This window comes from Nelumbo lutea, chromosome 1 (assembly GCF_056320005.1).
Source record: "Nelumbo lutea isolate HS-2025 chromosome 1, American lotus-T2T, whole genome shotgun sequence".
NCBI classification, from domain to species: Eukaryota; Viridiplantae; Streptophyta; class Magnoliopsida; order Proteales; family Nelumbonaceae; genus Nelumbo; species Nelumbo lutea.
This window is the reverse complement of record NC_142684.1, coordinates 95,243,285-95,255,567: the sequence shown is the minus strand read 5'-3', so window position 1 is coordinate 95,255,567 and position 12,283 is coordinate 95,243,285. Positions and strand designations below refer to the sequence as shown.

The 12,283-nt window shown below is 42.1% G+C and overlaps 1 protein-coding gene across 1 annotated transcript in view; it reads right to left on the bottom strand.

Annotated features, from left to right (window-relative positions):
* The window catches only part of LOC148876246 (exocyst complex component SEC5A-like), a 167,743-nt gene that overhangs the window by 49,880 nt on the left and 105,580 nt on the right, over positions 1-12,283 (bottom strand). Inside the window, exon 11 of the mRNA XM_088966427.1 lies at positions 4,554-4,697. Coding sequence (XP_088822553.1) covers positions 4,554-4,697 — 144 coding nt within the window. The remainder of the gene's footprint in view (positions 1-4,553; positions 4,698-12,283) is intronic.

Below are 12,283 nucleotides of genomic sequence, written 5' to 3'. Positions count from 1 at the left end.
ACCCTTTCTAAGAGAATGAGTAGCCAAGAAATATACATGGGATAGCACGAGAGTCCAATTTTCCCCGGGTGGGGGAAAGGTTTTGGACAAAACACCGACAACCAAAAACACGGGGAGGAATAGAAAGAAGAGGGGCATTAGGAAAGAGAAGCTGATGTGGAGCTTTGTACTCTAACCAACGAGAGGGCATTCGGTTAATGAGGTATGTAGAACAAAGGACGGCCTCAAGCCAAAAACGTTTGGGAACATTCATGTGGAGTAGTAAACCCCGTGCCACTTCAAGAAGGTGACGGTTCTTCCATTCAGCCACACCATTTTGTTGTGGCGTGCGGGCACAAGAGCTTCGGTGAAGAGAGCCATGTGAAGCAAAGAACTCCGTGAGGTCACTATGAAAAAACTCTTTTGCATTTTCTGATTGAAATATTTGAATTTCGGTCTGAAATTGGGTGAAGACCATCCGCTGAAAATCTTGGATAATTTTTGGTACTTCTTCACGGGTTCGCATTGGATATACCCAAGTGTATCGGGAATAATCGTCAATGAAGGTAATAAAGTATTTGTAGCCCCACACATCCGAATGCACAATGTGAAAAGGAAACTCAGATTTACTATTTCTTTGAGGAAATTGAGTTCTACAATGCTTGCTCAATTGACACGTTTGACAAGAAAAATTGGAAACAGACACAGACTTACACATTTCTAGGAAAACAACTTTCAATGACTCAAAAGACAAGTGACCCAAACGACAATGCCATAAATACATTTTACTCTTTTTGAACTGACTCATAGGCTCTATAACAAGAAGGCCAGTCGTATTCTCCAGCATATAGAGTCCATCAACCATACGACCTCTACCAATTGTCCTCCCCGAGGCCAGATCCTGAATCACACAATAGGAAGGGAAAAAAGTCATGGAACAGTTTAAGGAATTTGTAACACTACTAACTGAAAACAAATTCATAGGAAATTTTGGTACATGAAGAACATTAAAAAGAGTAAGGCCAAGGGGAAGAGAGAGAGTTCCTTGACCAGCTATGGGAGAGTATGATCCATCAGTTAGTCTCACTTTATCTCTTCCAGAAAGGGGGTGATAAGTCTGGAAGAAAGAGGATATACCAGTCATGTGCTTCGGCGCTCCAGAATTAATGATCCATGGAGAGTCGAGGTCGTGAGAAGCAACATGGAAAGCTGTGGCAGGATTACCTGATGTGGATGCAAAGGAGGTGGTGGGAGGGTCATCCATCTGGCAAATTGTTCTACCATAAAGCTCCAAATGGTCACGAAAGGAGTTGACAATATCTTCTCTTGGGTCAGATCCAAAGTAGTTATGTTGGCCATGTGGTGGTTGAGTCACAGTGGAGGTGGAGGGTTGATTCTCCCGAGTAACCATATTGGCCATGTGGTGTTTCTTGGTACCTTGCTGCCCGGGTCTTCTAATACCATCTGATCCTTGCTTCTTAGGTAAATCCTGAGCCCACTTCGGTTTCCCATGGAGATCCCAACAAGTATCTTTGGTGTGCCGGGGGCTTCTAACAATTAGTGCACCACAATTTTTCCTCATCTTCTGCTTTCTTCTGGAGATCCCCTCTCTTGAAAGAATGTCCACCACTAGTAGAGGGACCCCCCTTTGCCGCCAACACAATTGCATCCCCTCCGGTGCTGTTCATCAAGTTCCTTCTGCTCTCTTCAGACTGGACAAGAGCATAGACCTCCTGAATTGAAGGAAGATCCTTAGAACTTAGAATTTGTACTCTGATGGGTTCATAGAAAGGATTGAGACCATGTAAAAAGGCAAACACCCTTTGCTGTGAGACAAGTTTCTCATACAATTTTGCATCTTCCTCACACTTCCACTCAATGTTCTGGTAATGGTCCAGCTCCTTCCAAACAGTTGTCAAATCAGAGTAATAAACTGATAAACTCCTCTCCCCCTATTTACAAGTAGATGAAGCTACTTGCAGTTGATAAATTTTGGCATAGTGTCGAAGTTCAGAATAGGTAGACTTTGCCTGATCCCATATCTCATTTGCAATTGCAGCCCACATGAAGTTCTTCCTTATTTGCGGTTGCAAGGAGATCAAAAGCCATGACATAACCATACTATTCTCCTGATCCCATTTATCATGTTCCGCATTTTCAGAAGGTGGTTCTTTGATTCTTCCATTTATGTAGCCTACTTTTCCCCTGCAGTTATGTATAGTTTGATCCCCCTTGACCACTCCAGATAGTTTAACCCGTCAAGAGGAACAACAACCATAGGGAAGGATAGACCATTGTTCCCACTCATTCCATTCAGCATTGCGGAGATTCCGGATGTAGCTGAATCTTCACTACTCATGATTATCAGTTCAGAAATACACAAAACCAAAGCACAGTCTTACAGAGTTGCAACAGTCCACAACAGGACACTTGCTGATTTTCGGCCCCACAAAGAACCAAGCACAAACACTGCAACTGCAATACTAGAGTTTATCACCTACACTGTGTAGGAGTCCATAGAACACTATACGAACTGCACATGCGGTGTAACCAGGTCTGGAAGACCTACAGTTCACAACTTTGATACAGCTTCTCAGCCAAAAAAAAAGTCACAGTAGGAGCAGCAATACGAGTGGTGATTCACCACACCTAATCGGCTGATATCCACTTCCCAGGGCAGCCGAACAGTCACTCAAGTTCTAGGGTTCATCAACAGCCCCTTAGAGTGCAGACTAGGGCAACATACAACCGGAGGAAGGGGAACAGTCCCTACTCAGATTCTGGAACATTAACAGTCGTGCAAGAAGCCATAAACAGGAAGAGAAGAAAAAATATATATATCAGTACCAGCAATAGGCAGCACAGTCATCAGTCATGAACTCGAACTTCCCTACAAGTCAGATTGCACTAGGCAGTTCAGTCATGAACTCGAACTCCCTTTCAGGTCAGAGCCTTCCTTCAAACATCTGGGATGGATTTCTACAGTCCTCTTAGCTGCAGCAACCCAGTTACCAGCAAAAATACATGTAGTCGAACCTTTTTTCTGTGCTAGGAAGTTGAACAGCCAGCATACTTGTAGCAGAGCCCTACTCGGCAGTGGAGACTAACCGCAGCACCAGAAAAACTTCCTCTTCCTTGTCTTCGAGCATCAGTACTATAACTCCTTCGCAGCAGAGGAGAGAGACCTCAGCTAGTTGTTTTCTAGGCATGGACGAACCTGCTCTGATACCATGTTGAGCAGGAGACCAAGAAGAAGAAGAAAAGAAGGAGAAAAGAAGAAGAAAGAAGGAGAAGAGAAAGAAGAATAAGAGGCAACTGTGTTAAGGCCTCAACAAAACTTAGCTTCAGTCGAGTGAAGCTTTCTATTTATACTGTTCTGGCCATACATAACAAAAAGTATACAGAATTATGAAAATACCCTTGCGGGTACTAAGCCTGTGTACAGTACATATAATACACCTGTTAACAAGTGGTATGTAGAGATTATCATTTTCAGCTTGGCCCTGCCTAGAAATTCTGGATTTGGGCCTAGTTTTGTTTTCAGGTCTGGCCTGGTCTGCACATATTTATATATCTATTATTTAAGTATATGTATATATGCTATTTTATATTATATAGCACATAAAACAAATGTTATAAGCATTATGACATTAATATAAAATTACATATTAATACTTTAAGCATAAAAGTCATAGGCCCAGAATCAGGAATGGCCCAGCCACAGCCCAGCCCATGATCACCCCTAGTGGTATGTGCATATGCACATGCAGAAGAGAGAGTAAGAGGGAGATGAGCAAAGTGGGGAGAGAGGAAAACAAATGTGCTAAAATTTTCACATTATCACCTGGAAGAGAAGCCAAGGAAAGTGTCGGCATTACTTGATAAAGATTTATCATTCTTTTATTAAATAATAAATTGAGCAATTACTGACAAAAAAAAGGAGAGAAGACTAAACAGGAAAAACTACTCTGATTGGAAACAGTCTGGATTGGAAAGATTTAAGCCAGGCTCAGAAGAAAGGTTTGAGTGTATTGAAAAGGCCAGGTGCTTTTGTTCAAAGAAATTCAGATATTGCATCCAAAGCACTGAAATGCAGGAAGATACAACAATTTGAGAAATCCCAACACTTTTTGACAACATACAACACTCCATAACATGGCATGACATGAGTTGGCCTATACCATGGCATTATGTATGGGCAGCTGGCATGTTTTCAAAGATGCCCATGTATGTCAAACAAGTTACAAAAAGTGCACATTCAATGTAGATGTGCCCGTGTGCCATCACATAATTTATAAATTCAAACTTCTATGATGATGTAAATATCCTGGAAGACTATCAAGTTTATTACAGATAACAAACATTACAAAATTATATATAAGAAATTAAGAACCAAAATTTTCTAAATAAATACAAACATCATTAAAGTTAATCTCTTCTGCAGGGTAGCAACCCAATAGCTACCATAAGTTGACCATAAATGGTTAATACATTACACAATGTTTGCATAAATGTACTAGAAGATAATAATATGTCATTTATAGTTATTTTAGAAGAATAGAAACCATATTTACCTTGACCTCATATACAGATATAGTACTGTGTATCATCCCAGCAACTTCATCAAGAGAATGAATTGAGTACTTTGCATCACCAACTTTATCATCAAACTTATTACTGGGAGCTCTAATATTTGGTTCAGTAGAAACTTGGGAAGCCTACGGCAAAAGATGATATAGATATCAAACTGAACCTCAGAAATTGAGGGAAAGCAAAATATGTTCAAAACAAAAGGAAGCAACTAACAAATAATAATGTTCTAAAGCACCTTGAGAGCAAGAAATACAGTCTGTTGACCAAGGTTGAAAAAGTATAAATCCACAAGAAAAGAGACTCTAAACAAGTTGCTAACATGGAGTGGATTGTGACTAGGGGTGCAAGTTGGGCAGCCTAGGCCGGCTTTTAGCTCAACCAAAGCCCAACCCTAAAATTTGGGCCTAGATCCCAAGCCCAAACTATCCAACCTGAGCCCTGCCCACACTAAAATTTGATGCACTTGGATTGGGCTTGGGCCCAGGTCGAGCTCGGCTTGGCCAATCAGCCCACACTAAAAATTGATAATGTATGTACATGCATGCATGTATGCATACATGTATGGTTTATTAAAAAATTATGCATATATACATGTATGCATACAGAAATGGTGTCTATACATGTATTTGGGTTCGGGCTCAAGTTGGGATAAGGTCGGGCCGGGCTTGGATCGGGTTCAGGCTACCTAAAGAGTAGGCCTGAGCTCAGCCCAAAAAATTAAAAATCCTAGACTTTTGGGCCCGAGTCCAGCCCATGTAAATTGTTGGCTAGGCTAGTTTGAGCTTGTGTTGGGCCCACCCAAGGTGCACCCCTAATTGTGATATGTAACTAATAATCAAATCCCTCATGTGAAGGAGTTCTACTTTCCAAGCATTGCTTTGCAAACTATATGTATATATAGCCCAGTGCATAAGGCACCCGGCATGTGGGGTCTGGGGAGGAATAGATGTATGCAGCCTTACCCCTGCACATATAGATAAGTTGTTTCCAAGATTTGAACCCTGGTCACCCAGGTTGCAATGGAGCAACCCCATTGTTGCACCAAGGTATTAGATACAATTCATTCAACAAAACCATACTACCCAAAAAATATACAAGGTATACAAGGTATCATATACAAATCATTTGAGCATGTTACAAAACCTTGGAGCCCGTGTCACATAATCAGTTTGTACTAGAGAGAAATAGTCGAACAAGACTACAATCTATCCTAGGTTTTAATGAGAAAAACAAATAAAGATTGAAGAGAAGAAGAGGAGAGGAGAAGAAGAACTCGAAGAGATAATACAGAAAAGAGAGAGTGAGTGACTTGCAATAGATGCCCCACTCTTATAATTTATATTCATATTCAAATAACTGTAAAAGGGTTGAATTACACTTATTGCTTACATGGCAAAAAATTAAAAGAAAAAACTAATAGCATAAGGCTGAAATAAACTATCAACTAACAAACTGAAATAACTAACATAACTAACAGTCTACTACTGTCATATGAACACAGTGGGGACCACATCAGTGGGGTCCACATTAGTGTTCTCTACACTCCCCCTCAAGTTGGGAATAGATATTTGTCATTCTCAACTTGCATAGGTCTGCCTTAACTTCTTCCTTGAAACAGCCTTGGTGAGAAGATCTACAAGCTGCATGTCGAAAGTGATATACGGAAGACATACATCTTGAGATGCAACCCTTTCTCTGATAAAAAGCCGGTCCACTTCAATATGTTTAGTTCTGTCATGGTACCGAATTGTGGACTATATTAATAGCAGCCTGATTATCACAATACAGCATTAAGTGTGTTGGAATGTTAGTTTTATCTCTTATGTTTGTGTTCTGCTGAGTTAGGGTCCGTTTGGACTAGTTAAAGCAGTTTTTTCTTTTGTTTTTTATGCTAATAAGTAGGGGCATAAGGGTCCTTTCCCTTCTAATTATGGTCGCCCTATATATATTAATATAAACTAGCGCCACCAGGATCAATATTTGACTCCAAATCTCTCTCCTCTTCTCTCTTCTCTCCTCTCTTCCCCTTCTCTTCTCTCCTATCCTCTCTTCCTCTTCTCTTCTCCTTCCTCTCTTCTCCTCTGTTCGGCTGCTAATATGGTACCAAAGCGGTTTTGCTAGGCCAATGAGCAGATTGAACAAGTTTCAACCTGCTGTCTTCTTCAACTGAGATCAAAAGTACAGACCTACGACTGGTACAGATTTTTTTTAGTTTTTTTTTTTTACCTTGGTCGTGTACCAAGAAGAAACTATATGAATCCAGATTGCTAAATGTCTTCTGAGAAGCTGTGAGCTTCGAACCTCTTTTTTTTATGGATCGTGTGATCCCATATCTGAGAATTCAGATATGTAGGTCATGGATGACCTATTTTTTACCTCTTGTCTTCTCCCGGCTCCCACAGGAAATCTCTCATTAACTTCTCTAATCTGTTAGCAATCTTCACTGGGATTTTAAACACCGACATGAAGAAGATGGGTAAGTTAGCAAGCGTGGCCTTAATTAATGTAATTCTCCCGCCAAGAGAGAGGTAATTCTTTTTCCAGGATACCAATCTTTTTTCAAACCTTTCCATCACCGGGTTCCAGAAGCTCTATCTCTTGGGATTATCACCTAATGGTAATCCTAAATAGTTCATAGGCCACCCCGTGACTTCACACCCCAACACTTCAGCACTCTCCCTGATCTCTCCCTCCTCCAAATTCACCCCCACTACACAGCTTTTCCCAAGGTTAACCTTCAAATTGGACAGTTGCTCAAACAATTGTATCACCGACTTTAAATTCCTGATAAACCTCACATTACCACCTTCACAAAACAGAATCGTGTCATCAACAAACTGTAAATGTGTGAGGGGGGTTTCCATCCTCCCAACCCTCCGGCCTCTAATGAGCCCCCTAGAATCTGCTCTGTGAATCAATTTCCCCAAAACCTCCGCAATTAAAATGAACAAGAAAGGAGAAAGGGGGTCTCCTTGTTTTATACCCCTACTGGCTGGAAAGAAATCTACCACTGTCCCATTCACTATCACTGAATAATGACAATTCCGGACACAGCTCATGATCCACTTACACCATCTAGCCCCAAACCCGAATTTGGTTAAAACTTTCCTCAAGAACTCCCAGTCCACCAAGTCATAAGCCTTTCCGAGTCCAGCTTACAGACCACTCCCTTCTTCTTATCCCTCTTAAAGTTCTCCACACTCTCATTAGCAGTTAAAATCTGGTCTGTAATTTGTCTTCCACTCACAAAAAGCTCCTTGATAGTGTTCAATGATATCCGGAATTACCTTCTTCAGCCTCAAAGACAACACTTTTGCAATGATCTTGTACAAGCTATTCACCAAGCTTATTGGCCTAAAATCCTTCGGGTGGGATGCATCTTCCTTTTTGGGAATTAAGGCTATAAATGTAGAGTTCACACCCAGATTGACAATTCCTCTCCTGAAAAACTCCTCAAACACCCGCAAGAGATCATCTTTCAAAATATCCCAACAATCCTGATAAAAAGCCATTGTAAACCCATCCGGTCCTGGAGCTTTTGTTCTATCCATAGAAAACACAGCCTCCTTGATCTCTTCTATATTAAAGCTTTTTTCCATCCTTCTCCTATTCTCCACCCCTACATCTGGCCAATCCAAACCTTCTACCCACACCCTTCTACTCACAGGCCTTCTTAAAATAGATTTGAAATGCTCCACACAGGCCCTGGCAATCTCCTCTTGCTGTACTAACTCAACTCCATCTACTACCAATTTGGATATAAAGTTCTTCATTCTCCTGCCATCTGCTAGAGAGTGAAAATACCTAGTGTTTCTATCTCCCTCTTGCAGCCATTTACACCGAGATTTTTGCCTCCAGCTAATTTCTTCCTTGTGCAAGCAATCCTCTAACTGTCTTCTCAATTCTCTCCTGAGGTCATTGTCTTCCTCTCCAAATTCTCCCCTTTCCTCTTTAAAGTCAAGGCTTTCAATCTTCTTCGTCAAGTCTCCCTTTCTTTCTTTTGTCCTCCCGAACTCCATCAAGTTCCACTCCTTAATTCTTGCTTTCGAGAATTGTAGTTTCTTATGGAATTTTATCCCCTCCCACTCCACCAACGGGTTACACTCATGCCACCACTCCCTCACTTTGTTAGTAAACCCTGGATGCAGTAACCACATATTTTCAAATCTAAAGGGGGTAGGACCTCCACACCTTCTTTCCTCCTTGCATAACACTATGGGCCAGTGATTCGAGGTCACCCTTGGGCGAGCTCTAGCATCCAAGGTTCCCAATGTTCTTCCCAATCCAAAGAGAGCAGGAATCTATCCAGCTTAGAGCAAATGGGTCTAGATTGGAGATTTGACCATGTAAATGCCTTATGCACTAGGGGAATCTCTTTAAGCTCAAAGGCATCCACAAAACTATTAATCTTCCTCATGCTTTTTGTCACCCTCTAGTTAATCTTATTGGACTCTTCCGAGAACCTTATCACATTGAAGTCCCCACCCATGCACCAAGGCCCATCCCACAACCCTCTAACATCAGCCAGTTCCTCCCACAACTCCTTTCTCTCTCTGTAATCATTCGGTCCATAAACATTTGTGAGTACCCACACATAATCATCCTCTTGCTACTTAAACTTCATGGAAAACGAGTACTTTCCGATCAACTCCTCCATCCTTTCAACCGCATCCCTCTTCCACATTGTTACAATCCCCCAGAAGCACCCCACGATGGAGTCGCCACCCAGCTAATCCCCCTGGCTTTCCATACACTCCTTGCCCATTTGTCACTAAACTCCATTCTCTTAGACTCTTGCAACAGCACAATGTCTGGGTCATACCATCTTATTACCTCTTTTATTGTTGCTCACTTCTTCGCACTCCCAATTACCCTTACATTCCAACTAAGAATCTTCATTCCGCTTCTTCTTACAAACCCCTTGCCACCTACCCGCTACTTTCCCCCTTTCCTTCTATCTCCTTTTACCTCGAGCTTCTTGTCTCTTTCTACATCTCTCTTTAGTCTCTCTACTTCACTCAACCTCCTCTTCTTTGTTATGATCTGCATCTTCCTCTTCTGTAAACTTTCTTTCAACTCGTTCAAATCCTCTAGCCTACAGCCCAACTTCCCTACAAATTCTGCTATCGTGTCTTCTCTCACTGATTCCACCACCCCTACCCTTCCTACAGAATCCCCTTCATCTCTGTCCACCTGCCTTTCCTTCCTCTCCTCTATTCCCACCTCAGTTCTTTCCTCTCCAACCTTCCTCCCCTTACTGTTACCTCCCTCCTTCCTTGCTTTCTCCCCGTAAACCTCTCCATCTCTACCCTCATTCCCGTCCCTCCTCTCCATTAACCCCTCCTCTCTTCCTTCCTGCCCTTCCCTCCTCCATATCAGCTGCCCTTCCACATCCTTAAACACTCTTTCAATGATTTCCCACACTTGTCCACTTCTATACCTTTCTTCTCGCACCTTCCACAATCCTTCCTTCCCCTCTCCCCCTCCTCAGAGAGCCGCCCGCCTACTAGCTCGGCTGCATATTCATGGGTTACAGGACATGGTACAGGAACGGAATTTGGAACCAAAGACACAGGAGACACATTAGTAGCACAAACCGAAATCACATGATTACCTAGGACTGAAGGACAAGCTAGAATAGGACTGCTCCCAACCTCCTTCTCTTGTTCCGAAGGTTGGTAAACAATTATCTTCCTAAGTTAGTTGGAAAGTACTTCTGTCCTTTGGTCAACCTGGTGATCTTTCCACTCTACCCCTGGGTCACCCCTAGATAGCATATTCCTGCTCTGCTTCTGGTTCTCCCGGTTTTCCCCTTCTGATAAACCTTGCGCACTCTGTGGTCTTGAGAATGAGATAATTCGATTGCAGTCTTCACCCTGGAATAATCTTGCAATATTCCACCCTTCCATATCACCTCCAACACAGTTGCCTTCATCATTTACACTGCCAACGCTAGAGCCATCGACAAAATGGTCCTCCGGTTCACCATCGTCTTCACCGCATTGCACCCACCTTTCAAACTTCTCTTTCTTCTCTTCAGTTCTTCCCCTAGTGAAACTTAGCTCCAGCCTCTCTGGGAAGCCTTGCACGGGGCTAAGCTCCTTCAAGCTGCGTCGAGAGACCCATTGTAACGCCCTCTTCTTTCCTGGTTTTCGACGTTGCGCGCATTCCCCCTTTTGGTTCGCGGCTAGGGACGATGATAGACCGAAACCGATGTCTATCATAGACAGAAAGGTGTTTGAATCATGTCCTCTAAGAATTCTGTAACTTCAAGAATTTCAGGAAGTCAAAATGGATTGAGTGGGGGTATAGATATGAGTTTCCCCATGGCTGTAATCCCCTTTGATGGACTGAACTATCTTGAATGGTCTAGGGGAATTAAACTTCATATTATTACTAGAGGAAAAATTGGGTATATTAATGGTAAAGTCAAGGAACAAAAGACCGGTAGTGCTAAACATGACAAATGGCACCAAGAAAATAGTATGGTGATGTCTTGGCTCTTGGTTTCCATGTTGCCACAAAAAAGGAAGACTTTTATGTGGGCTGAAACAGATTGTGAAATAAGGGAACAAGCAAAATCTACCTATTCAGAGCAAAAAACCTATGCAAAGATATATCAATTACAAGCTGAATCCTCCAATTGCGAGCAGGGGGAGAGGAGTCTCTCGGTGTACTATTCAAACCTGTAGAGAAGATGGGCCGAATGGCCCATAGGCTGTTACTGTATGTTATCTTTATGTTCTTCTCTGTAATGGGCCTTATTCTAGGTCCATACTCTTTTAAGTTCCTCTTTTTGTAATTTCTTGTCCAACTAAGGACCTCTCTTCTATTTACTAAAAGATTAACTTAATAAAAGTGTATTAGAGAGTTAGAGGGAGGTTATGTTCGAAACTCTCATCCTCTAACTCTTCTTGCCGCAACTCTCTCTTCTTCTCTAATCTTCTCTTGCTAGTTTCCTTTGTTTCAAACACAGTCCCTACTTCTAGGACTGTTTTTCAACTTGGTATCAGAGCAGGCCACTGCTTGGCGTGTCCCTCATGTGGTTCTAGTCCAGCCAACTACATGAGGAGGTTCTAGGGCTGAGAGTTTACAGTCATCCGGCTGATTCTTGGAGGTCATTGGAGGGTTCCCAAGATTCTACACACTTGGAGAAGGGTTCGGTGATCAAGAAGAACCAGAGAACAAGTTGCTTTGCCTGATTTAAAATCAAAGAAAAGGGTTTTTCGAAGTCATCCTAGAGGACAAGTGTTCGGCCTGGTTTATTGTACAAACCAGAGACTCTCTTACTGTAAGTCTTTGCTCAGTTGTTTCTGGGTTAATTTTTCACTGTTGTGGACTGTTAAAAGGGCCGATTCCTTGGAAACAGTGCTACTAAACGGCTATCCTCTGGTCTGACTTAATCCAGAGATTTCTGGGTTGTTTTTATCTCTTTTCTGGACTATCAAGTAGCCGAAATACCCCTGGAATCACTGCTGCTGAGACTGCTTCATTCGGCCACTGTTGCTGGACTACTCCTACCCAGAAATTTCTGGGTTGTTTTTGGATGTCCTATTCGGCTTATTATTGGGTTGGGAAGTTGCTGAGACTGTTAAAACTAAGAGGTACTAGTCTCATCTACATTCCAGCCCCTTCTTGAAGGCTGAAATAGTAAACAGTGCCCTATACTTTGAAGTCTGAAATAGTAAACAGTGGGCTGTTAAGTATTGCA